Here is a 27,511-nt window from a genome sequence, read left to right as displayed (position 1 = left end):
AACTTGTCTTCTATTTAGTGTCCAGCAATTAATTATTCCCTCCTTAGTTCATTATCTTATACTTGTCCTTACTGAATCCAATCCTATTTTGTTTACTTTTTCCTCAAGAAATTTCTTTGGTTTTTCAAGATAATTGGAAGCCTGTCTTCATGCTGTCCCAGTGATGTGCTGTCCCACCTAACAAATTGCCGTCACCCATTCACCAGTACTGAATGGGGACACTCCATTTCAACTGTGAACTACTAAGTGCAATACAAGATTTTGACTTTCCATCAATTCTATCTAAATTAATTTCATCTAGAACGTGTCTTTTACACTGTTTGATAACATTGTCATGTGGGCCAGTGTCAAAAGCCGTACGAAAGTCGATGTAAAAGATACCTGTTTCCTCCTCTCTTGAGAGACTATTCTGGTGCAAAAAGAGATCAGACATTCAATTCTAGACAGACTAAATATTGCATTGTATTCTTCCTAGTTCCTGTACACCATTACTTGTAAAATTTCTCCCTTCTCCAGGATTTCTAATTAGTACAGCTATATGACTAGTCCTGTGCTCCCTGCCTTCTCCCTTTAAAGGTTTAAGCCCTGTTTTCCCTTTGTAACCTCTTAACAGCTAGTCCATTCTCCACAAGATCTGAAGTAACCTAGTAGTCTATGATGTGAAATAAATGTTCCTATTTGTCCTACGAGCCACAGCTACCAAGGAGCAGTATGCTTCTGCCATAGCAGAAACCTGGGAGCCCTCTGCTCCAGGTATTTGTCTGTAGTTACCCTGGGCTCTGCTCTGGGTCTAGCCAGAATGAACAGTACAAAGCTAATCATAGAAAGGCATAAAAAAACCAATCCTTGGATTAAAAGGAAAAAATTTCTATAACTAACAACTATATGTTTGTCCTCCATCTACTTATAAATGTCCTGTAAGAAGTTGTTCTGCAAATTTTCCATAGTTGTACTCAACGTTAGTCCAGTTGTTTTCAGCTCTGTCTTCAGGTAGAATAAATTGCCCCATGGATATATGTCTTTCTTTGTTGGTTCTAGAAGGAGACTAAACGTTCCGCATATACTAAATATCTAACTCTTCATAGGCTATATGCAGACCAGTAGTATTGCTGGGAATAGGCCAACACTTCCTGTATTCCTTGATCTGGCATTCTACGTCTTTTATTGTTGCCTTTGTGCGTTGTATTACAAAGGAAAAATTTAATGTGCAGCTAAAATCTAGGAAGGCCAACCTGTGCTATGCCTGTGTGTAGAAAATGATTTCTTTTTTTTCCTTGAGACTCTGAGAACTCCCAGATTATGAGCATTGCTAAATGTAATGCAGTATCTCAGTTTTATTTTTTACGCTATTTTTAATTCCAGCACCTACTTTAAATAAAGTACTGTGCACCAAAATACCAGGTATCATTTTGAAAACTGCCCTCACAGTTAGGGGTTGAAATAGTATATATTAATTATAGAGATTGAGGTGATTTCTGATTTTTGAAGTATTTTATATGTTACTGATTGTAGTTTTTCCCTTGGTCGAAGTTGAACAATGTTATTGGAGAGAAAAATTCAAAGAAAGATGAAGCATATTATTCTCCCCCTTTTTTTTTCCTTTTCTTTCTTTTCTTGAAGCATTTTGGTTCCTGGGCTCAGGGATGAAGTTTGACAGAATATTCGCACAACCATTCAGCATTTTCAAGTTCTTTATATGAATTTTTCAGATCTTGTTTCTAACGGATTCTGTAATAAAATAATTACTTAAATGAAGGGAACCCCTTGGGAAGTAATCAGAAAGGTTGAGGGCTCTCTGTTTTGCAATGCCTGATCATTTTATCCATTCTTTGAGGAGATAGCCCATCAAATGTAGAATATGCAGCAACCCAGATGCAAAGATTCATTTATATGCTTTTCCTGTGTATGTAATCAGCAACAGCAGTGCTCACATACAAGGACCATGCACCAATGATGGTGGTGGTGGTGAAAATCTGAGATTCAACTGGGAGCTCACACACACAGCTGTCTCACTGGTAGAAGGGTGACGTGATCTCCTTTCAACAGCCTTGTCAATAAAGTGATATTGATAATAATCCATCTTAAGGTACATACGCAGTACTGAAGACATTGTTAAAAACTACGAGTCTTTACAAGGAAGAGAATTAGGGCAGATACATAGGTTATGCATCTAGTAGCTGAATCTAGGGGCAGAAGGGAACTGGGACAGACCCAGGAGTAGTTTTCTGGTGAAACAGCTGGAGCTGTACGTCACAAGTCGTTGCTCCATTGGTTTAACTAGCCTGGCACTCTCATTGCCATAACATCCAGCTGCTGTCTCAGGACACAGTGGCTGCCTGCAGAGCAAAGGCTTAAAAAGGAGAAAGGAGTTGTCAATGTCATAATATCTCTGTGATGAGAAAAATAAATATATTTTATATTTATAATGTGTGAGGAGGAAAGGAAGAGGCCAAGACTAGGCAAGCCTCGTAAGGAAAGAAGCAGTAGAAGTGCAATGTGAAGAGAAGTATGTGGGGACAGATGGTGTATGTCCTTGGGACCTCAAAGGTTGAAAGCAAACTGTACTTCACCATTGCTGCTTCTAATGGCTTAGAACCCATTTTGTTTGGTTGTTTTTTTAGTAGAGAGCTGAATCTACTAAAGTAACTTAGGGCAGATATGATAAGGATACCTTCAATCATAGTTAAAGACATATCAATGTTATCAAATTCTTGACACTGCAGAAGCTTGGGTGAAATACTCTTTGAATTTATTTAAAAACCATTCAAGAACTGGAAAGTTGTACATTTTCTTTAGAATACAGAAAGACTTGAAAACCAAGTCTTGTAGTGCTGTCTCAGAACAGAAAGAGAAAGGTAAAAAATTCAAATTCATTTAAAGTTGTATCTTTTCTGAGATTATAAAGCCAGTTCTGAGAAACCGTCTTGCCTGAGGCTGCTGACTTCAGTTTTCTCTCATCATTAATCTTTCTTACATTGTGTGTCATACTCAGTTGCAGTAAGACAATTAAACTAAGAAATGGGAAAGATAGATATATATTATCCTCTCCACTTTATGTCAGTGCAGTAGTTTTTTTAACAACTAAATCGTTGCAAGATTTGTAGGACACAGAAAACATAGCTCCCTTTCATGAAAGTAATTTCATTCATAAGTGTGTGAAAATGACTGGATCTTCCAGAATCTTTCTGAGCAAGAGTAGTAAAATTTACACGTCTTACAATTTTAACAACAGATCCTCTCATAAAGTTCAGTTGTATCAGGTTAAATGCTAAATTTTACACCAAGACAAGAATCAAAAGTTGTTTAGACTGCTTTTCTTCCTTTTGTTTTTATCTTTTTTATGTTGTAACCAAAGTTCCTGATAGGCACACTATAACATAAAATTAGAAAGTAGTGCTACCAAAATACATTAACATTGCCAATAAAAACAAGTGCTACCAGAGGGTTTCTTTGAGTTTTCTAAATTGCAGGATTTATTTTGTTTTGTTTATGGATGATGTCCAGAGTTGTGAGGTTGTTTTGAGGGTTTTATTTTTATGGCTCTCATCAAAATTAATGTTGCATGGAATTTCATATTCATAATATACCCAGATGAGAAGACATTGTTTCTACGAAGTTTAACCAGTTCATTTGGATGAAGATCTATTTCCATATCAGAGTTGGCTTTAAAGAAAAAAAATAATGCAGCCTTCCTATTGTGTTAAAGTAAACTCTAGAATATATAATAAGTAGATATGGTAAGATATGAAAGCGGGTCTTCGTAGTTGAGAAAAGATGAGCTCAAATTATCCACTGCAGACCAGACTTTGCAGTTAATTTCAGAATATTCTGGTAATGTAGTTTATATTCTTTTCCTTCCATTTTAAACTGCTGATTTTTAAAGACTGTTCCCAGAACAAAGCAGTTTCAATCATTTTCTGTGGGACAGCTTTTCAAAGCTGAAGGTGGTCAAAGTGAAAGAGGCCCATGACAATTTGGCTGCTTGCCTGTTTGCATTTCAGGGCCCCAAATTAACTTGTGGCTCACAGGTATGTATTCTGGGTTTAGAGATGGTGATTGAACTGTTTGCTCTGTTTTACCTGTGCATCCATGCATTTTCAAGACCAGGTTGGACAAGGCCTTGGGTGATATGATTTAGCGTAAGGTTTCCCTGCCCATGGCAGGGGGGGGTTAGAACCAGGTGATCTTAAGGTTCTTTCCAACCGTAACGATTCTATGATTCTATGATTCTACAGTAATGTTCAAAACAGTCATACCTAGGATTTAGGTTGAGATTAAATAGTTGTGATTTCATCTAATAGTTCAACATTTAAAATCTGCAAAATTAAATGCTTTTGGTGGTGAACCATGTCCTGCACTGGAGTGATTCCACTGACTTCAGGGGGTTATATGATGAAATAACTTTCCTCCTCTGGTTATATTCTACATGAAAAATGTTGAAAGCACAAAACTGTGCTGAAAGCATGCTAAACCAATCAAGTGAAGCAATCAAATCTGGAAATGCCTGTGGGCAAAAGCCAGATCAGCCTTTACTTTGTTCCCTTGTGCATAGAGATTTTAATTACATTATCACAAACTTTTCCCCGTGAAATCCTTTCTCTTGCTTCATGGTCTTTTCTTTCTGAATTCAGTGCAGACTTTACCCCTGTGAAATCAAAGGGAGTCCTGCAGTCGTTTCTGATAGAGCTCTAGTGTTTATTACTGAAAACGTTGATAACTTTTTTAAATCACCATTTCAGAAGCTGGTTATTGTTCAGTAAATGACACATAAGCAGCACATCATTATGCAATTGTTATTGTGTGCTGCCTTGTGTTATAGACTGTTGACCCATTCTCATATTCTTTTTTTTAAATGGTGGAAGTTCCTTTGTCCCTTTGTCTCCATGCTGGCCTCTTCCGGTGGGAAAAGGTCAGTTAGTTAAGAAAGCAAGTTCTGTGAATTATATTTTATAGAATCATGGAATAGTTTGGACTGGAAGGGACCTCAAAGATCATCAATTTATTTGTTCTGATAAAGGCTTCCTCCCAGGAAAACATATTCAAAGAAAGCAACAGCTTGGCATGATGTGGACCTGTCAGCTTGGGCCCTGAAGCATAGCAGCTAAGTTCAAATGGCTTTGGACTACAGCTATTAATCTTGAAATGGCTTTTTAGCTCAGATGCAATGTGTCATGAATGTGCCTCTGCTACTTCATGATCCTAGTCATTGTGCGTGGGGTCGATAGGGGCCTCTACAACATGCTTGCCTTCACCCCCATTTCTAGCATGCTTAAACACAGGCACAGGCATGCTTCTTGCACAATGCCACGTAACTTGCTTGGAATTTATGAACTTTCCTAATTTCCACCACTTTCTTTAATAGCCTGGCTAGTCCATACTTCTCTTCATTGCATAAAGTGTGGGAACCAGTGAAATGAAGTACCTATTTCGTGATTTGAACTTTTGTAGTCTGTAGCTTAACATAGTTCTTATCTTCTTTCAGGCTCTTTATGCTTCTGGTAGAGAAAAATACATTTTCTGTCTTTTTTTTTTTTTTTCCCTGAAACCAAATCACATCAGTTTTAAATTAAAAGTTTCTTTAGCATTTTTCCCTTGAAGTTGTCTTTCACAAGATAGGCCTATGCCATAATCCATCTATATACTGAGCACTGTGATACAACAGGGCAAAAGGAAAACCTACACTTGCTACTCCTCTCATTGACATCACTCTTGAGAAAACTCAATAAGGGCAGGACTGTGGCTAAACGTTTTCAAAGATTTAATTAATTTTAGCACAGTCTCTTCAGACATTGCCACAGGCTTGGAAAGGTTCAACTAAACATGAAGTTTGAAGAGGCACTAATGAGAAAATAAAAAAAAACCAAACAATCACCATTTTATTGTAGCATATTTTTTTAGCATATATGTTGACTGATTATCTTTGAAATATTAAGATTAATTTTTCTTCATTTTCAGAGTACACAGAGCAGTTTCAGAGCAGCTGTCAGAGCACACTATGTTTCTGAACTAAGATCCGCATGAGAGCTAAAATGCCATTTTGCAATGGAAGCTGATTTCCTTCATGTCTACATTATACAGCTGGTACCCCAGAAAGGATATTTTTCTGAGTCCAAGTATTTGTTGACCTGACGTAAACTTTAAACCTCCTGCACAGTACTCATGTATAGTGACAAAGTGATCCATTTAGGCTTCAGTGTCTTAAAAGCTCTGAGATATCTGTGAAATTATTCTTTGAAATACCTTGGAAGCAGAATAAATACCAAACAGCATTACTTACATTTGTGTTGTTTCACTAGTGTAATCCTTGAATTCTGTTTTAAGACCAGCGCCTAACAAATTCCTCATGCTTTCATTCTAAGACCTTAAGATTTTTAGTCCTTATATTGGAAATATATTTGCCTTTCATGTAGAAACTTAATTTGTGGGTGTTATTTGGTTGTGGTTTTCCAAATTAACATTTTACAATTTAATGTCTGCTTTTTTTTTTTTTTATCCTTTGTTTGTCTTCTGGGATGTAGAAATGCTACATTCCTCTAGCACTAATCAGTCTCTCTTGTATACCTATTTTTGAGATTACAAACTGTGCCAAATCTCTTCTGACTTTTCTTTCTGGAAAGGCATTATCTGTCAGCAAATTCTTGGGCTTGCCGCATGGAAATCCTGCAATTTCAAGATTTTATTTTCCTTTTAAGTACCTAAGTAGACTTTTTTTCCCACTAGCTTTTGAAAATCTAATGTACTTAAAAGACTCAGCTTGTTTAGTATAACAGGAACTGTCCTAATATTTAGTAAGTCACTGAGTCAGCTTTCTTGTATAAAGCTCAACTTGGTACTTCAGTGCTCTACATGTCAACATATAAACATAGTTATTTAGCCTTTCTGAAACCAGGCAGGGCATCAAAGGCTTGAAGGACTGCTTAATAATAAGTGCTCAGTCTTATCTGACAAAAGGCATAAAAGGCAGGAGAATGAATATGAAAAAATATTGTGGCTTGGCCAGCAGAAGATAATGAATGATATATGAAAGACCAGATCAAGCTGCGCACAAATCTGAAAGCAATCTGACATGAGTTAGAGGAAGGGAAGTTGATGCTGAGGTGAAAATGAGAGAAAATTATCTTTTGTTTAGAAATGCCTGCTGATTCAAGAGCTTATGTTTATAGAAATTTCAAGGAAAAAGCAAAGTCACTAAAAACAGGGAAAGTGTGAGAGAAAAGGCATTTCCAGAACAACAGAAAGAATGAGATCAACTGAAAAAATCTGACAACACAAAGAAGCAACTTCCGAAAGACATGTCATAGTGTTTGACATGAATAGCGGCGTGAAGTGGAATACATGAATTTCACACGATTTCTTGCCTTTCTCATGCAGAAAGCAGATTGAGAAAGGGACTGCAATAAAATTGAGCAGGTACATTATTTTGCAGTTCACTTTTCAGGAAACTGCTGGGGTTTTTTTTTAATTATTTTACTTTCTGGGATAATATTATCAAGCCTCCTCATTTGCCTGGTGCTTCCCTCCAGAATTGCGTCAGAAGTTTTCACAAATGTCTCAACATTACATAAAAAGTTAAGTTTTATTTAGCATATTTTTATTTCATTTATTGTATGGTTTTTTGGTCTGGAAAGTTTGATAGCTTGAGAGTCATGGTATCACCATATCATGATGTGCATCAGGTTATTACTTCTCCTCAGTTATGGAATACATATGTTTCACATTAATGCTAAATAAATTTAAGTTTCAAATTTTCTTATGGAAAGAGAGTGAGATTAAATGCATAGGTTGGATTCCAATAGACTCTCGAAACTGCAGCAACTATTTAGAATCATAGAATGTATTGGGCTGGAAAGGACTTTAAGATCATCTAGTCCCAGCCCCCTGCCATGGGCAGGGATGCCTCACCCTAGACCATGTCACCCAAGGCTCTCTCCAGCCTGTTCTTGAACACTGCCAGGGGTGGAGGATTCACAACTTCCTTGAGCAACCCATTCCAGTGCCTCACCACCCTTACAGTAAAGAACTTCTTCCTTATATCTAACCTGAGACTATTCTGATGAAAAAGGGAGCATGTTGCTCAGGACTGTGTCAAGAGGGCTCCTGAATATCTTCAGGGAAGAAGACTCCACAACCTCCCTGGGCAACCTATTCCAACGCACAGTCACTCTCTGAGTAAAGAAGTTCTTCCTTATGTTCAGGTGGCACTTCCTGTGTTTTAATTTCTACCTTTTGCCCTTCATCTTCTTGCGTGGCACCACAAGAAGAGTCTGGCCCCATTGTCTTCACACTCTCCCTTCAGATACTTACACACATTGATCAGATCCCCCTGCGCCTTCTCCCCTCTAGGCTGAACAGGCCCATCTCCCTCAGTTTTTCCTCATAGGAGAGATGCTCCAAACACTAAATACTTTTTGGTCCTTCCCCCAAGTGACAAGTGATAGGAGGAAAGGCAACAGTCTCAAGTAGCTCCAGGGGAGATTTATATTGGATATTAGAAAAAAATTCCTCACTGAAAGGTTGTCAAGCATTAGAACAGGCTGCCCAGGGCAGTGGTTGAGTCACCACCCCAGAGGTATTTAAAAGATGAGTAGATGTGACACTTGGGGTCATGGATTAGTGGTGGAGTTAACAGTTAGACTTTATGATCTTAAAGGTCTTTTCCACACTGATTCCATGATTCTAAGGTGTTGCCTATTCATTGATCAGTCATGCATCATTTAAAAAGTGCTCCTGAGCTTAAAAATGTTTGTAAACATAGATGTAGACAGTTGTAGTTGTAGACAAACATAGTTGTAGACAGATGTAAAATGTCAAGTATATTAGGAAATTTGTTCTTTCACTTCTTTCATGGCTAAACCAGCCACACAAGTGGAAGTCACTGGGGAAAGTATGAGTAATGTTTGTATTGATGTTTCTGAGAAACTTTTTCATTTATTTGTGTGAGTTTGTTTTATGTATGTACACAATGAACTTGAGTGGGATTCAGCAGCTGTAGCAGTCAAAGTTACAGTGTCCCTGTAGATACAGAATGCCTTCCTCAAACCATTGGGACTATCACAAATGTGATGAGGACAGCATGCCTGTGGTGGTAATCCTCTGGGAAATCCTGGCTCAAGATGGGGCAGTGAGGCTGTGGTGAACTGCAGGGAGCCCAAATTACAGTACTGATGATAGGTGTTGTCCATCATCACTATCAAAGTGCTAGTGAATGCTGCTACTAAATGCTGCTAAAATCTGCACTCAAGCAGAGTTGGTGCTGCTGCCATTGTCAGTGCTACATCCATCACTGCAGGAAACCAGGGCTGGGATTTCAGCCATAATGTACTTTTAAGTTTCCTGATGAGAGCTACTTTGGAAAGCATTAACGTTCTGATCTCAAGATGGCTGTATGCAGTTGGAGTTTCTACAACAGTTTCTGATGTTATTTAAAAACCCTGTATGAGTTTGGATAAACCAGTCCTGAGGCCATGATTATACTAGGAAGCATGAAGAAGACAGCTTGTTTGGGATCAGCAGAACGAGAAAATGAATTTATGATGGCTTTCAAAATGTAAGGAAATGGGGTTTGGGGATTTTTTTGTTTTTAATTGGTGGTCTTTTTTTTTTTTGTTTGTTTGGTTTTGGTTTCTTTTGTTGTTGTTGTTGGTTTTTTTGGTTTGTTTTTTTGGTTTGGTTTGTTTTTTTTTTAAAGCAAGACATTAGTAGAGAGATGAGACAAACATAAATCGTAGAGGAAGAGAATCAGAGCATGATGCAGTTAAAGTGGCCAGGGTCAGTAAATCCCAGATTCTTCTACTCTGAAGTATGTTATCACTATAAACATACTAAAGAATCTCAGTCAAGCCAAACTAGACAAGGAGGGTATGTTAACAATCAGCTCTCTCCAATATCATAAATACTATTTATATAACCTAAAGATTTTATATTATTAAATGAAATATGAGCATTTATACTGTATAGAAGGTGGTGACATTTTAACCTAAAAGCCCTGCTAAATACAGCTTCAGGAGCACAGAATTGAAACTAAGGACAATATATTTAATTAATATTTGTTACCCAAGGGGAGGGAATCCCAGAAAGTTGGCTGTGTCTTAAGAAAGCTTTTTGTTTTAGTAAGCTCTTTAGTAAATCTGGAAGTGTATTTTCCTCCCTTATCACGTTGTTTTGAATAGAAACTTTTAAGGATAATGTGCGTTTGGTGGTATTACCAGCTTTGTGCTTTGGTAGTATTACCAGTTGTGATTATCACAACTACTATGTAAGGATAAATTTACATCTGGAATAACAGGATTTTAGGTTTCCCGCTGGCTTCTTCTGCTAAAGCATATCACATAGCAGGGGAGAGGCTGCATTACATAAAAGTGCCTTCTGTGTGAGCTTGTAAGAGTGATTTCTATAGGTGCTTAGGTGTCTGGATGGAGAAATTTGTGAGGATACAGCAGGCTGCAGAAAGCGTGTGCAGCAGTGTCCCAGACACTGATAAGCTCCTGTGATTGGCAGTCTGACTGACTGCAAGAACTGATAAGCGTGGGGCACCAAAAGTAGGCCACATCTGGCCACCTGCCTACGCTGACATCAACAGCCACTTGTGTAAATAGGACCACATTTAAGAGGGTGCTGCTGCTACATGAAACTAGGATGTAGGGTTACACGCAGACCTGATGAAATGAAGGATCTTTTAAGGGACAATGTGGAAATCCACCTAGGAGCCCTTATGTGCTGTTACCACCTCATGCCTCTGCACAAACAGCTGGGGTTATCCTCCCAGCCATGCACTAGTGGTAACTGTGAGTCAGTGTGCAAGCGCAGAAGTGAGCTGTGTGAGCAGACATGCATGGGCAGTGTGAATGGTTACCAGCTATCATTAATAATAGTTGGATTCTATTAGTTCTTGTGGAATAATATGAAATGAAAAGGCAAAATATAAAGCTACAAGCATCATCCTGTACAATTGTACAATGATTCTAAGAGAGTGGAGAAAGCTATCCATCCGTGAGTTTTTACACTAGAGGCTAGCAGGAAAACGGTTGGTTTTGTCCAGGACTGAGATCTTTGAAACGGCCAGTTAAAACGAGGCTATCAGATTTAGCAACTGCAAACCAGCTAATATATGTCTGTATCATCCCCATATTATTATTGGGGCTATCTCAGATCCACATCCATATATGTAGATTCTTTTCCTTAAAGATATTTTCGTAGTAAGATTCAGCTCCAAATACTTATACTATAGGTTATGTAGGGAACCTTCTAAGCATGCACTGTATTTAATGAGAGATTTTTTCCAATGGAAAGAGCTGCTCTAACTATTCATCTGACCAAGACTGATTTCCACTTTTTGATGTAACTGATTGATTCAATTTCCTCATTGAAGCTAATGGAAGCTCAGGCACCTAACTCACACGAAGACACCTCTACTGAAGAAAAGTAAATTTTTATCCCATTCTTAATGATGTCATAGTAAAGAACACTGACAAAATGAAACCCTGGTCAACACCGCAGGTGTGATCTGCCTCTCTCAATATGATGTAAATTTTAATCAATAGATCGACGGTACTAGGTTTGTTTGTTTGTTTTCCTTTGAATTATTTCCCAGAGTAAAAGTTCAAACAAGCAGTGCAAGTGAGCAGTGGGTGTGTGACATGGTGATTCTACTCCTGTGAATTCCTGAGTGCAACCTTTATGCTCTTTTTTCTTCTCATTGGGGAAATTTTCACATGAAAGGTTTACATTCCCATTAAAATAATAACCATGCAGTTAACAGAATTAGTGGTAAATTAATGTAATAATATGTCAATGAATCATAGAATCATAGAATAGTTAGGTTTGGAAAGGACCTTAAGATCATCTAGTTCCAACCCCCCTGCCGTGGGCAGGGACACCTTACACTAAAAGAAAAATAAGAAAATAAGAAAGAGTATGAAAAGAAATTTTACTACAGTAGGTTAGGGGCACAGTGGCAGGATAATGATAAATTGTGCAGACCCAAGTCTGGTCAACGGGACTCTGTAAGAGTTGCCTACTGCAAAAACAGCTTTTTAGTTAATAATACATATAATTTCCGAAGATGAAGGAAACTTTCCCCCTCTAGAGGCTAATGCAAAGAACTGCTTACCTACTCCTAGTTGACCCCCTGGATTTAGATTTGGGTAGAACCACATTAAACCCAAAATCTGCGTGGAGCCAAACTCACAATCCAAATCCAGTCCTTGGCATTATATGTCAACAGTTTTCACTGACCTGATTGTCAAAGCTATAGTTAACTGTACATTAACTTCTGGTTAATGCAAAGCCATCTCACACATAGAGGGGGTGTCAATGACCAGCTGCAGTGCAGTGCTCCACCTAGGCATGGATGAGGAGCCAACTGAGAGTTTATAGCTCAGAATTTCAGGGTTGCAGGGACAGGTGACATTATAGTGGAGTCTGCTACAGGCTGCCCAACCAAGAAGGCTGAGCAGATGAAGTCCTTTGCAAAAAGATAGAAGTGGCCTCACGTTCAAAACCCCTGATCCTCAGAGGGCTTCAACCACCCTGATATCTGATGTAGGGACAACACAGCAGGGCATAAGCAATCCAGGAGATTCCCGGAATGAGTTAATGATAACTTCGTTCTCCAAGTGATAAGGAAGCCAATGAGGAGAGGAGCAATGTTGGACCTTGTGCTCACCAACAAGGAGAACATCAAGTTCATAAACATCTAAGCAACCTGAAGGTGCACAGGTCCATGGGACCCAATAAGGTGCATTCATGGGTCCTGAGGGAACTGGCAGATGAAGTGGCTAAGCCACTAGTCATCATATTTGATAAGTCATGGTGATCTCGTAAAGTTCTGACTGACTGAAAAAGGGGAGAAGAGAAGGCTCCAGGGGGACCCTAGAGCAGCCTTCCAGTATCTGAAGTGGTACTACGGGAAGGGTGGAAAGGGACTTTTAGGGCATGTAATGACAGGACAAGGGGGAATGGCTTTAAGATGAAAGAGGGTACATTTACTTTAGATATTAGGAAGAAGTTCTATCCTATGAGGGTTGTGAGACACTGGAACAGGTTTCCCAGAGAAATTGTGGATGTACCATCTCTGGAAGTCTTCAAGGCCATGTTGGACAGGGCTTTGAGCAACCTGGGCTAGTGGAAAGTGTCCCCATCCATGGCATGGGGGTTGGAACTACATGAGTTTTAAGGTCCCTTCCAACCCAAATCACTGAAGATTCTATGATCTTCAGCCACTGCAGCTGTATGCTTGCTCTTTACTTTCTTCTTTGTGACTAGCCTAATTTTCTGAGTGGCTGGACCTTGCTCCTTTCTTCTTGTTTAGAATCATAGAATCATAGAATAGTTAGGGTTGGAAAGGACCTTAAGATCATCTAGTTCCAACCCCCCTGCCATGGGAAGGGACGCCTTACGCTAAATCATATCACCCAAGGCCTCGTCCAACCTGGTCTTGAACACTTCCAGGGATGGAGCATTCACAACCTCCCTGGGCAACCCATTCCAGTGCCTCACCACCCTAACAGGAAAGAATTTCCTCCTTATATCCAATCTAAACTTCCCCTGTTTAAGTTTTAACCCATTACCCCTTGTCCTATCACTACAGTCTCTAATGAAGAGTCCCTCTCCAGCATCCCTATAGGCCCCCTTCAGATACTGGAAGGCTGCTATGAGGTCTCCACTCAGCCTTCTCTTCTCCACGATGAACAGCCCCAACTTCTTCAGCCTGCCTTCATACAGGAGGTGCTCCAGTCCCCTGATCATCCTCGTGGCCACCTCTGGACTTGTTCCAACAGTTCCATGTCCTTTTTATGTTGAGGACACCAGAAATGCACACAATACTGCAGGTGAGGTCTCACGAGAGCAGAGTAGAGGGGCAGGATCACCTCCTTCGACCTGCTGGTCATGCTCCTTTTGATGCAGCCCAGGATACGGTTGGCTTTCTGGGCTGCAAGCGCACACTGAAGCCGGCCCATGTTCATTTTCTCATCGACCAGCACCCCCAAGTCCTTCTCTGCAGGGCTACTCTGAATCTCTTCTCTGCCCAACCTGTACCTGTGCCTGAGATTGCTGCAACCCAGGTGTAGGACCTTGCACTTGGCATGGTTAAACTTCATGAGGTTGGCATCAGCCCACCTCACAAGAGTGTCAAGGTCCCTCTGGATGGCATTCCTTCCCTCCAGCGTATCAACCGAACCACACAGCTCGGTGTCATCGGCAAACTTGCTGAGGGCGCACTCAATCCCACTGTCCGTGTCATTGACAATGATGTTAAACAAGACTGGTCCCAACACTGATCCCTGAGGGACACCACTCGTTACTGGTCTGCAGCCGGACATTGAGCCATTGACCACAACTCTTTGCATGCAGCCATCCAGCCAGTTCTTTATCCACAGAGTGGTCCATCCATCAAATTGATGTCTCTCCAATTTAGAGACAAGGATGTTGTGTGGGACAGTGTCGAACGCTTTACACAAGTCCAGGTAGATAACATCAACTGCTCTACCCCTGTCCATCGGTTCTGTAGCCCCATCATAAAAGGCCACCAAATTGGTCAGGCAGGATTTCCCCTTAGTGAAGCCATGCTGGCTGTCACCAAGCACCTTGTTGTTTTTCATGTGCCTCAGCATGCCATCCAGGAGAATCTGCTCCAAGATTTTGGCAGGCCCAGAGGTGAGACTGACTGGTCTGTAATTCCTTGGATCATCCATTTTCCCCTTCTTGAAAATGGGGGTTATATTTCCAGTCATCGGGAGCTTCACCTCACTGCCATGATTTCTCAAATATGATGGCCAGCAGCTTCACAACTTCATTTGCCAGCTCCTTCAGGACCCGCGAATGGATCTCATCAGGACCTGTGGGCTTGTTCACGTTCAGATTTTTAAGATGGTCTCCAACCAGATCCTCTCCTACAGTGGTCCCAAGGTCTTCATTCTCACAGACCCTGCATCTGCCTTCCAAGACTTGGGTGGTTTGGTTAGAGCTTTTGCCAGTGAAGACCGAGGCAAAGAAGTCATTCAGAACCTCAGCCTTCTCCAAATCCTGTGTAGCCAGTTCTCCTGAGAGCTTCCTGAGGGGGCCTACATTCTCCCTAGTCTGTTTTTTATTTGCTATGTACTTTTAGAATCCCTTCCTGTTATCTTTAATACCTCTAGCTAAGTTTAATTCTAACTGGGCCTTAGCTTTCCTAACCTAGTCCCTAGCTTCCCTTTGTTTAAGAAGACATGAACTTTATTGACTTCATGACCCAGGTGTCTGTGCACATCCACAGTGGCTCCTGAGCTCTCCTGCCCAGTTATTTGTTTTTAGTGAAATAAGATTGAGTCTAACTGTGGAAGTTTAGCAAAACAGAGATACTCATATCCTGCTTGTGATATCTATTACTTAGAAGCAGGAAGAAATATTTTAAAAGCAGGAAGAAATAATTTATTTTCAAAAGATTATGATTTAACATTCATTTATCTTCTCCTAACCTTTCTAAGCAGGTATCAGTTCCCAGAGATGGTTTGGCATTTCATCATCCCACTGACAATGCCATGGAGAGTCCTTAATGTTAAATGATTTAAATGTGTTCTGCACCTTAAATATGTTTTCCTGTGCACTGTAAAAATGATCCCTTTCATTTGGCATTGGTACTCTGCCAATGAGTGTCAGTGGCAGCTATACCCTGCTTTGATATTTTACTGTAAACACAGTGCTAGGAGTACCATGCGAGTGCAAGTGAAAGGTTGTGTACTGGATTTTGCAGTGTACACCAGTTTGAAATATGAGGAACAGAGCCCTGCAGGCAAGGTATAGACAGAATTACATCTTGCTAATCAGCCTTAGGAAAAAACAATTATCTTATTGGCCTGAAAAGCTTGTACCTTTGCCAACATCTGTTTTAAACTGAGCTGATGAAATGAATGTGGTGTGCCAAAGATACTACTTGCTGAGAAGTATGCCCTCTTTCCCTTTTAAAAATCATACCATGCTATGCAACTGGAAGTCAACTTTATCATCAAATCAATCTTTTTTTCTACTTAAATCAACGACTTATAGTATGAATTGGGAATGGATTGCATGAATATAATTCATTGCTAATTTCTACTGTGGACATGACAACTGTTTTGCCTTAAAAAGAGGATGGAAACATGCTTCATTTGTGTGTACTCCACTTTCATTTCATATTCCTGCTGTTTGCTTAGGAAGTCTTATGTGTGAAAATAAAAGTGAGTGGTGCCAAATCAGGGCAATTCATCAAATACATGGAACGGAGGCAAACTGGATTCCACCTGACCAGGTTTACTTAGTTGAAAATCAGTCCAAGAAACTGCAAAGTCTTCTCAACAATAACAAAAAATGTTTTTCTCCTCCCCGTGAAGTCCATAGAGGAGTAGAAGAAATCTTGTGGCAGAGATGAATATTCCCGTTCTTTCAGTCACACAAAAGGTTTCTTTCGATTATAACTGCAGTAATTGCATGTATTGAAGTCTAGCAGGGAAATGGTACACACTGTATTTATCTTTATATGGGAAACTTTACATTGCCAGCCTATGCAGTGTCAGTTCATATCATTCTTTGTGAAACGTAATGATGGAAATGGGGCATGTGGATCATGATTTGTGGGTTCAGTATACCATAAACTATTCTGGTTTCAGCTAGCAAAGTAGGTCTGATTTGATTTAACAGTTCACAAAGGACACATGTGCTTGGGTGACAAACTACCTTGTTTTCAGTTAGTGTAGATTGACTTGTTAGAAAATATACACAGCCTCAATTTACATCATTAGCTTAACACAGAATATTACAAAGCGGTGCTGTTTTATGCTGAGACAAGTGCCTAATTAATTTATTTTATCTGCATTAGTTTCAAGATATAGCATTTTCACAGTGATTTCTGCTGCAAGTCAGAATATGTACATGTGCTTTTCAGTACAAGTCCCACTTTTTTTGGTTTGGGTTGCTTTTTTTTTCTTATAAATCCCAGTGTCTGAGAAAATATGGTTTCACTGCTAGAGGAAGAGGACTTTTTTTTCCTCCTTTCTCTTTCTTGAAATTTAAGTTTCTGCATCAGAATACCTTCCTCAATAAAATTGCATAGAACAGATGTTTTCAAACACATTATTGCTGAGGCACAGTGTGTGCACAATGCCAGCAGTTTGGGCAATTCAAGAATTACAATTTTTTTGAATGATCCTTATGTGGCTGCATCCAGTCTGTTTTCAGACAGCAGTGACTGCATAGCTAGATACTCCATTTATGCATAATATGGGCTTGGTAGGGTTTTTATGGGTTACTAGGGAGTAACAACATTCTTTTGTCTCTCAGGCTCTGGAAGGAAAAATGCTGGAATTAGTTTTTCTTTCTGCTGTACATTAAAATAAAGTTTGTTATGAACATAGAATCATAGAATAGCTAGGGTTGGAAAGAACCTTCAGATCATCTACTTCCATCAAAGCTTGAGACCCCACGTACTGGAAGTGTTAGGTAATGCATGCTGTTCGCTACCCTGGATTTCAGAAAGTAATTCAGTCTAGTACAGTTATCACATTTTGGGTTGTTTTGTTTACAACAGTAAGAATGTTCTCAGTCCTCAGGAAATTTCTGTCATTTAAACAGTTGTAAATTATTAAAGCGAAGCACATTTTCCTCTTGTTTCCAGTAGAAGTTGTATATCGAGGATTTCATTGATAAATATTTTCCCAATAATTTCTTAGAGTTACTTACTGTATTACACGTTCAGGCTTTCTTTGGCCTAAACCATTAATCTAGAATCTCGTACGCATTGATTATTGCAATCAGGAAACAATTTTTTATTTTTTTTTTAAGATAAAGTAGTTTAAAAATGGTGCTAGAAGTTCCTAATAAAGTGCATAAATTGCCCAACAACTTTTTTGCAGGCACTGCTCCTAAATACATTTAATTCCTATAAATGCCAAGTGAGCTTATGTGTACACATGTCAGGGTAAATTGGTCAGTCACAATCTGCTTGCTGTGCTTTTCCAAGAGAACATAGCTACTGCATGCCTCTGCCATCCCACTTGTGCAATGATGGGAAGAAAGACAATCTGAGGGTTGCATATGCTATCACGGCGAGCTAATTGGGAACTGGTGGACTGCTCCTAGCAATGTGCTCACATCCCTGTCTTGCATGACAGAACGCTACCTACAGAAGGGGGTTTTGGCTATGAATGTCTGAGAATTAGCCTTACACCTTGGTAATGCAGTAGCAATCCTAACTGATCTTGTGGCCATACTTTATCAGAGCTAACTACTCTTAGTTCTGGCTACAGATTTACAAATGAATCTCTGGGTATAACTCCTCAAAGTTACTAAACACATATGTTCTGTTAAGAACATGGAATTTCCAAAGCTGGGACAAAGTACTTCAAAGACAAAACTGTGAATTCTGGTCCCAGTGCAAGTTGGAGAGGGATCATTCTGGTGCCATCAGTGCTACTGGTCTGCCTTCCCACTCTCTCTTCAGATGGGAGTCAGCCAGTGAAGCCCTTATTTACGCCTTACAAGGCCAAGCAGGAATACTTCCAGTTCTCTTTCTTTAAAACAGCTAATTTTTTGGGGAAAAAAAAAATGTATGAAAGAATTAACACTAAGATGGACAAAATTAGGTCTATTATTTTTTGTGATCAAGAAAGAAAATCTTATTTTTAAAATGGTATAATCTAAAAAGCATTCTGCAGATTTCTAAATATTGTTCTTATGTACAATCTCAGAAGAAATGCTTACACTGAAGATGCAAGCTTCTGAGACCATAGGTTCATTAAAAAATACTAATTCCTATTAAATTCCTATTTAATTCCTATTTTATTGCAATATGCCTGTCTTAAATTAAAAGAGTTTCTCATAAGTGTTCAAGACTTTCATCTTCAGATCTCATTTTACATCTTTACAAAACTGTGGAAAGCAAAATCTCCATAATGTAATGCTAAGTTTTCTGGTGTTGCTTTTCATATATATATATATATGTATATATATATGACTAAAATTTGATGTTGATGATAATGTGATATTTGGTATCAGGTTTGGTTTTGAATTTTCAGATTTTTTTAATATTAAATTAGTGTTAAAGATTATTTTTCACTGTTTTAATTTCAGATTTGGATTCTCTAACAGGGCATGCATTTCCAGGTAAAGTGGACAGTTAGATTAGATTATGTTCTGTGTTTGGTCTGGGTTATATTGAATTTATTGAGTTTTCCTTTGTGGGGGGTAAAACTTAATTGGTGTGCTTCTGACAGCATTTTGTTACATGTCAAAATTATACTATTAGAATTTTTTTAAAAATTCAGATAGATGAAGAAGTAGCTACTACATGCACTAGTTTGAAGAATAGAACTGAAAGTCTGCTTTAAATGTTAACTGTGGTATCTTTAATATTAAACAATTCAAAGCAGGGAGAAGCATTAATCCAAAATACCAAATCCTAATGAAAATAATTGAAGTTAATTCAAGCTTGTACATGACTCTGTAAGGAAGAAAAAGAACCACCTCTTAAGGGAAGCAAAGACACAAGAAATACAAGACTGAATTTCTAGTTCTTTTACTAGAAATGTATAGGAAACAGGTTTTGAACAGCAAGAACATAATTTCAGTAGAGAATTAAAAAAGGATGAGAACACAATTATGTTAATTTGCCTGTATGCATCCATTTCTATGCTGTGTGGAAATTAAAAATTATTCACTCAATTAAAAATTTTAGAATCTTACAACTATAATTGTTTAATAATTCAAACATTTGGGGTTGGGATTTTTTTCACAGAAATATAACAGTGGAAAAATTGATGCTCAGTGATCACGTGAACTTCTGTGTTACTTGAGTAAAACTTTTGGCACAGGAGGAATATAAGTGAGCATTCCATAAGATAAGGTAAATCTCTGCTGCAAATGTGCAGATGCTTCCTCTACTCAAAATTCTCTTGCATAATCCTCCAAATGAATAGGTTGTGAAAGCTAAGGAATATTTTTTGTACCCTAGATTCAGTCAAAATTTGTGATTGTATATATCATTAGAACAATATTAGTCTTCATTATGTAGCTGGCTTCTAAAGTGTCTATTTCATAATATAATATTCCGCCTTCAGTTTTTGTTTTAAAAAGTATTCTTTAAAATCTATGGGAGAGTAGATTTATTTTTTTGTGGTTTCCCAAGCATTCCTTCACTGTGGCATTAGGTGTGCTGCAGGAATCTCAGTAGAACAAATGATCAAAAAACTATTAGGAGTTTATTATCATGAAATTTGTGTGCAGTGTGGAGCAGATCCAGATACAGAGTCTGTCAGAGCTATTTGTACTCAAATACAGCAGCAAACAAGTGATGTCTATGTGAGATGTCAGAAGACTGTAAGTGCAGATTTTGCCATTTTCATCCCAGATGAGGAGACTATGCGTAGTCTGGTTTTCTTTGAGTAAGGATACTCATGGTACTGCTTTATAGGTCCATCTTGTAAACATGATCTTCAGAATTGCTGTCATATATATGCATGTATCAACAAGATAGACATTGAGACAAGCAGTATCAGTGTATTTTTTTTTTCTTTTTAAAAATTGAGTCTTCTTTTGTTTTTACACAAATATTTTGTGTTACTAGATAGTGCTGTCATGGCATGTCCCATTCTTACTCTGAAATATGACAATCTTAACATAATGAGAATGGCCTATACTGACAACAGAGCCTTATGTTAATATGTATGCTCCAAATTATGGTAAAGGGAAATCATCCTTATTGTGTATGGAAAATGTCCTGAATTGCTAGACAGGTAAATTATATGCCTGCATTACCTTCCAGGTGTAGCTGTACACAAATGGCCTGTTATGTAGCACAGATGTAAGAGAAGAGTATAGGTAGCTGAGAAAAATAAAAGCCTGGAAACAGGGACTTGACTTACATAGATCTTTATTTGGAGACTCACTGTATAGCCATGCCACTGGACAGCTCACAGAGCTCTAGTGAAAACAGTTCCCATTTCATGATTTGCCAGGGTGGAGACATACACTTTTCACACACAACTGTAAAAGCAGCAGAATGTCCTGTCTTGCTTTACTCACTTGCATTTAATAATTAAGTCATGACACTATTCTGCTAAAATATTGTAGACTGTATATTTAATTACAAATGTAGCTGTATTAAACATTGAAAGGGATGCTTATGTATCTGGTTATACTGGAAAACACTGAACACTAAATCCGTCCTGCTATCTGTGTGTAAACATGGTCATTCTATTTAACTCTAGTAACTCTATATGAACTTCAAGAGACAGTAAAAATCAAATGCTTCTTCAATAGCAATTACTTAATTAGATGAGATACGTCCAGATGATCTTAGTGTATTAACAGGTGGTTTGGATCTCACACTGAACAAACACAAAGCAAACTCAATTGAGATTTACAGTTATCTCACCTTGGGAAAAGCACTCTGTCTGAGCTAATCCAGCAAGATTCATTAACAAGACCGCTAACGTACGGTGATCCAATAGTTTTTCACATGACCCTTGACCGAAAGCAAAGCATGAAACAACTCCTTTCCAAAAGTCACGTAACTGTGCTGGTGCAATGCTGAGTGGGTGCTAACCCCAGACAGAAAGCTAAACTTCTGACCTAATCACACATTTCCCAGGTGTTTTGCATCCAGATGGCTTCAGATTCATGTGAGCTCAATTAGGATGTAACTGCTTGGTGAATTTCAGGTGAAGTACTTTCCCTATAACCACTGGCCACTGTATCAGCTTCCCCTGTGTTTTCTGTACATGTGGGCAATCTCTGCTACTTCAGAGACAGATCAGAATATAAACCACACCAAAGTATCTGTCTGTTTTTTATGTGAAAGGAAAAATAAATTTTTTATAACCCTTGCAGTTGATCAGCTGAAACCCTAAAGTATGAGATTTGATTATAGTCATTGTCTTAATGCAGAGCTGCAAGTGTTATGGGCATGTTGAGAACTTCCAGAACCTGGATTAAAGCATCTCTTTTACAATGATATCTAATCTCGTCCTAAAGCTCCAAGCGATGGCGAGTCCACCAGCTCCCCTGGTAAGCTGTTCCAATATTTAATTACCCTTAGTGCTAGGAAATTGCAATGTTGTGGAAAGGTTGAATTTGTCTAATTTCAGCTGCCAGTCTTCCTTTTGCTATGCCTTTGTCGCTAAGACTGAAAAGTCTCCCTTTTTCAGATATGTTTTCCGAACAAGTGTCTATGAAATACTGATTTGCAGTGTCGTGGAAAAGGATCCACATAGAAGTCTGTGTTCCTTTTCTGGCTGTGCTACCTGGCTTAATGAAGTTATTGCCTTGATCTGCAAACCTTGATCCTCCATATCTTTAGATTATCACAATTTTAACACCCTTATGACTACTAAACAATTATAGTTAGTAGTCAAGACATCTCTCAACTTTCTTTCTGGTAAATTGGGTATGTTGTACTCTTTAAGGCTCACACTGTAAGACTGGTTTTCTGACAGCTGTCCGAAGAACTCTCCATTTTTCTCAAAAAACTATAAAGAATATGTTCATGTAGAAATTTTGTAAATGCTGTATATAGAAGAAAAGTAAATTCTTATTTGTCCATAACACTTCCTTTCTCACTCTTCCTTTTTAGGCATTTAACTACAGTGCACAACTGCCAGCTCAGGTTGCAGTGTCCGTGTCAAGCAATCCAAGTGGTGATCCCAAAATTTACCTAATAGAATAGGAATGAATGGTTTTCCTCTAGTTTGATGGGGTCAACATGAGATAAGAGGAGGAAGGGAATGCCTCTTTTGGAGCACAGCAAATCTAGCCTCTTCCAATCTAGTTATACCTCGGTGGGCACCTAGATTTGGGTGATCATTATTCCAAAGAGAAAGGAGGATTAGCTAGCATATATGTCTCTAGGGAGCAGGATGAAAAAAGGGATAAAGTCTTCAAAGTCTGTAAAGATATAACATTTTTCCTGACTTTCAGGAGCCTGCTAAACAGAAAATGTGGTGCTGGTAGTCCCTGTAACTGAAGGCTTTTTCTCAGTCTTCTTAAGCAAGTTACCCTTATTTCCTTAGATAATTACATTCCTTCATAATCCCACCCATGCCTTCACGGTAGAACCTTGAGAGATCTGGGTTCCAGAATTATGTTTTTCTATCTAACATGTAAGTGTGCCACAAAACTGGCCAGATTATAATGCATTTAAAGCGTTCCTTGGGCCTTTGTCTCACAGAATAGAATCTTCCATGGTGTAGGTCTTTATTCCCAGATGTTCCCAGTCTTCTATTTATTTGCTTTATAACACATTTTGGTGGCAGTAACTTGTCCAAGCTGTTGCAGTACTTTGTCCAAATAAATTATTTGCTTTCTTTATAATTTTTTTTTCCCTCAGTAGTGAGGAAAAGATGGTGTTTTGGACTCTAGCTTTTACTTGAAGAATAAGTTATGTATTTTATATAACAGACTTAATAGTAAGACTTTGGATAGATGCGTAAAACTGCATTGTGTATAAAGGCCAAACTGAGGGATCCCTGGCTCCTGGGGGTATGTCCTTAGGAATACACTGCGTATGAATTGTGTCTGCAGCAGCATAGCTCTTGCATTCATTGCATTCCTGTGCAATGGCCCAGATATAGAGAATGGCTCTCTCACAAGTCCCTTTGTAGACAGAGAAAATACTAGTTGGGGTTTTCTTTAGATATGAGCTCATGCCTTGGAATTGCAAAGGCACCAAGGTATTTATTGCTACACTGAGTTATGCCCATTCAACTGCATATCTAATAGCTGTTGTATGGTTTTCTTTCCAATGGCTGTGAAGCGTGCATGTGAACTCTTGTTCTGATTGCATATGTACTAATTAGCTGCTGTCTGAGTTAGGACTCTACAGTAGATAATCCAAATGCACCTTGTGCCTCTGTTGAATTTACTTCTAATTCAGCCTTGGCACAGAGTGTTTTCTTCTTTCTTTACTAGTACCCCAAGGTATCCAAACTTTTCAGTAAGATTTACAGACTTTGTTTTTCATTTTGTTAATGATGAATTCTATTTTGTCCAACTCTTCTAAATAAGCTGGGGTTTTACAGAATACCTCAGGGACAAATCTGTGGCTGATTATTTATTCTAACTGTTCTTCATTGTGGAAGATGTAATGCTAGATTTCAACTTCAAAATGCTTCCTTTTTTGTTTTTGAAAGTCATTTAACAGTCTAGGGAAAAGGCTGTTGTCTTCAGCACTATTGGTAAACCTAAGAGAGCTAAGTGAAATGAGCATTCTCAGGTCTTCATATAATAGCTCTAACTGTGATAGGAATTTGGTACGTGCAGTCATCTGGGAAGTGTTTAGAGAAAGAGGGTCTCAAATGCTAATCAAATTTGAACAAAAATATCCATTTTAATTCCTGGGTGTATCTGATCAAAGTAGTTGTTGGCAACCTGCTCCTTTTCCAGAAAAAATAATACCTTGTCCATATAATAAGCATCATTTCACAGGTTAGTTAATAGCCTACTGAACTGTGCACTTTCCCATTCACAGATCTGCTAGGTCTAAAAGTTAAATGGACGTTTCATTCATTACATCAGTAGAGGGGCTTTGTGGCTGAAATCAAAGTTTATCTGAAAGTGTCTGCTCAACCGTATTATTTGCAGTTACTGTAGTATTGAGTCAGAGGTGCAGAAAGTCTCATCTTTATCCTCTTTCTCTGCCTTTGCCCAAAGCATGTCTAAGGTTGGGTAGATTGTTAATGAAGAATAGATGTTTTAGAATAAATAACATGGAGCGGTATCTAGTACAAGAATATCAACAACAGAATATCAAAATTTAACATTTTTTTATTAGAGTTGACAGATCTTTAAAGAATAAATTTTGGAGATGTTATTTCACAGATGCTTTTGGCTATCCATCCTCTTGATTTTATCCAGGCAAATGCCTGCCCAATGAATTGAAGTCTGGCAAAATGATTGTAGGTTTTTTCTTTCCCTCTAACCTTTCTACTGAACTCTAGTGACATTATTTTTGATTTACACCAAATTCAAAGAGAGCAAGACATTTCAGCTTAGGCTGAGTACATGCTTGATTAAAAAAACCCAACACTAAAAACATAAAATGAAAGACATCAAACCATAATGGGGTGAAGTATGATGAGCTAGTAGACAAAGCAAAACAGATCACTCGCAGTTGAACTCCCTTTGTTCTGTAAAATTCAATGGACAGGGCTACAAAGAAGAAATAAGCCTTCTTTCATCTATTACACTTCATCTGGTATAGGCCTTATCAGGTTTCATAATGTTTTTAACTGTTAATTTCTTACACATCTATGTTTGCACCTTGACTTTTTTGTCTCAAGTAAAAACTGTAAGGAGAAAGCTTCTGTGTACAATATACTTCTTTTGCCTTTAGAGTCTTAATTAGAATGTAACTGTGCACAGTCCTGCTGTTCAAAATATCAGGCTGCCAGATGAACCTGCGGGTAGAAAACTAAGTACTACGTACCAAAGTGATAAGTCTGATATGTGGATTTGCACTGGGGAGAAAGACTTAAAAAATTATTTCAAAGGGATAGAAACTTATTTGCATGTCACTGAGCAAACCTTTCCAAGAATCTGGATGCATTCAGCATGTGTACTGGGGAAGCTGAGCTGGGGCATGCACAGCGCTATGTTGTATCCCTGCTCCAGAATGCAGACTTAGTCATGGAGTAACAAAGACAGGAAAACAGACAAAAATGACTAATTTTACAGGAACTTGATAGTTGTGTGAATTTCATTATTTAAATATTAAGTTATCTATCCTCAATTTCACCTCTTCACCTTTAATATGTGGAAAAAAAAAAGGGGGGGATACAAACTTTTCTTGAAAATGAAGTAATTTCAGAATTAGAAGGAGCTGTATACTCTTTTAAAATTAAGCGTTCCCCACAGACATGATGCTGGTGCTTTGCGACATGAGTTTATTGTAAACTTTGGATTAGTTGATGTCATTTCTTTAGTTCTTCAATATGATTTATAATTCTTCTACAAGAACTGTATAAATAGCTCTTGGTAGAGAGGCACAGATACTACCACTTCTTACCTAGACATTTGTATGACTTATATAAAGTCTTGATGAGTTCTGCGTAATTCTTGGTCATATCTAATATCAAGTTAAGGATTAATTTTTAATCGTACTTTTAATTTTTTTTTTTATATTTTACTAATTATTATTCATAAGTGTTCTGGGATATTTTATGCTAAGGGTACAGGAAGAATTAGAGTACTTACATACCTCATTTGTTACCACCAAACAGAATTAAAAGGAAATAAAATTTTAGAAAATAATAGCTTGGACTTAGTTAGGTACTTCAGAGCTACATGATGTTTTTCTAGTTTGCAAATACATGAATTCATGGCTTGATTCTTCTTTAAATAGTCATTTCTCTTTAGAAAAATCTGCAACATAATTATTTGAGAGCTGCAAGGGCAACAGTAATTATGACATTGGGTTTGTCAAATTACCCCAAATGTTCTATTAAGGCAGTGATTTGTCTGTGCTGTCATTCAACTATTCTTGCTCTACATTTAGCCTGTACTGCTGCTGGAAATTGTTTTGAGCCTATTATGTTGTTGAAAATCTTAAATAGCCCCTGCACTTCATAATGTTAACAGAACCAGGTCAAATGAAGACTCTGAATTGTTAAAGTCTCCTTGAAGAAATATATTCAGATGTTCTAAACTAATTCTATAGTCCACAGGAATTCATACAAAGAAAGATATTAAACTGGAATTACAGCCAAAGGCAAATCCTTAAGGAAGATAATTTAGATTTCAAATTGAAAAGAGGACAGCCATGTTGGCTCAAAGCATAAATTTGACTTAATCTGCCAAAGTGTGGAGTTGTTATAAATTCTAACGTATCTATGAAGTATTGTGCTTAGCTATTGAGCCTTCAATTTTAGTTGAAAACTTTGCCTCCTCACTTAAAATCTGTGTCCTTTAATTTCCTCACTTTCATAACATGCATAAGATATAGCCTTTTTAACAGCTAAATATCGAAAATGCTTTAAAATTTGAGTAGTTGCTTCGGTAGTTGCTTAAAATAGACAAGCATGTAATACTGCATTGACAAGATTTCTATTTACTGTGATTACGTACTGTCCAATGGTAATTACATGTTTAGGCCAGCTTGTAGCAGCTGAAGGTTGAATCTAGAATATTTTATAAAATAAGTAGTTCATATTATTACACATTTTTCTATGACTTAGAACTGTTTTCCAGGGCACAATATGAATCATGACCATTATGATCCTCAATGGCCACTTAAGTGATCAAGCAGCACTTCTTTATGAAATTTAGTTCTGTGCGTAAGCAACAAGGAAGATTTTTAAATGATAGCTTTATATTGTAGTCTTAATTATTCTTTAAATATTGCTTTCTCAAAGATTATTTTATCTAAAACAATGCCACTTCAGGATATTCTTTAAATGTGATTATATTTTTTGAAATTTGTGTTTGTTTCAGACCTTTTTTTTCCCCTTTCTCCAAATGAGCAGTCTCAGTTTTGAATTATGAAAGCTATACCAAGGAGAATAGATATTCA

At 38.0% G+C, this 27,511-nt stretch overlaps 1 protein-coding gene across 25 annotated transcripts in view; it reads left to right on the top strand.

The window, feature by feature from the left end:
* Positions 1 to 27,511, top strand: part of DLGAP2 (DLG associated protein 2) — a 463,247-nt gene that overhangs the window by 286,178 nt on the left and 149,558 nt on the right. For 7 of the 25 annotated variants that reach the window (XM_061460677.1, XM_061460674.1, XM_061460672.1 and 4 more), the window contains one exon: positions 19,081 to 19,113. The exons of 10 other annotated variants lie outside the window; for them this stretch is intronic. In XM_061460677.1, coding sequence (XP_061316661.1) covers positions 19,081 to 19,113 — 33 coding nt within the window. Of the gene's footprint in view, positions 1 to 19,080; positions 19,114 to 21,664; positions 22,015 to 27,511 lie in introns of those variants that run through there. 8 more of the 25 variants (XM_061460683.1, XM_061460694.1, XM_061460684.1 and 5 more) reach the window with 3 other exon arrangements.

The sequence above is a fragment of the Pezoporus flaviventris genome, unplaced genomic scaffold (assembly GCF_033815535.1).
Source record: "Pezoporus flaviventris isolate CSIRO_AGI_PZ_B2104156 unplaced genomic scaffold, CSIRO_AGI_Pfla_v1 ptg000031l, whole genome shotgun sequence".
Classification (NCBI taxonomy): domain Eukaryota; kingdom Metazoa; phylum Chordata; class Aves; order Psittaciformes; family Psittacidae; genus Pezoporus; species Pezoporus flaviventris.
This window is presented reverse-complemented; position numbering and strand designations above follow the sequence as displayed.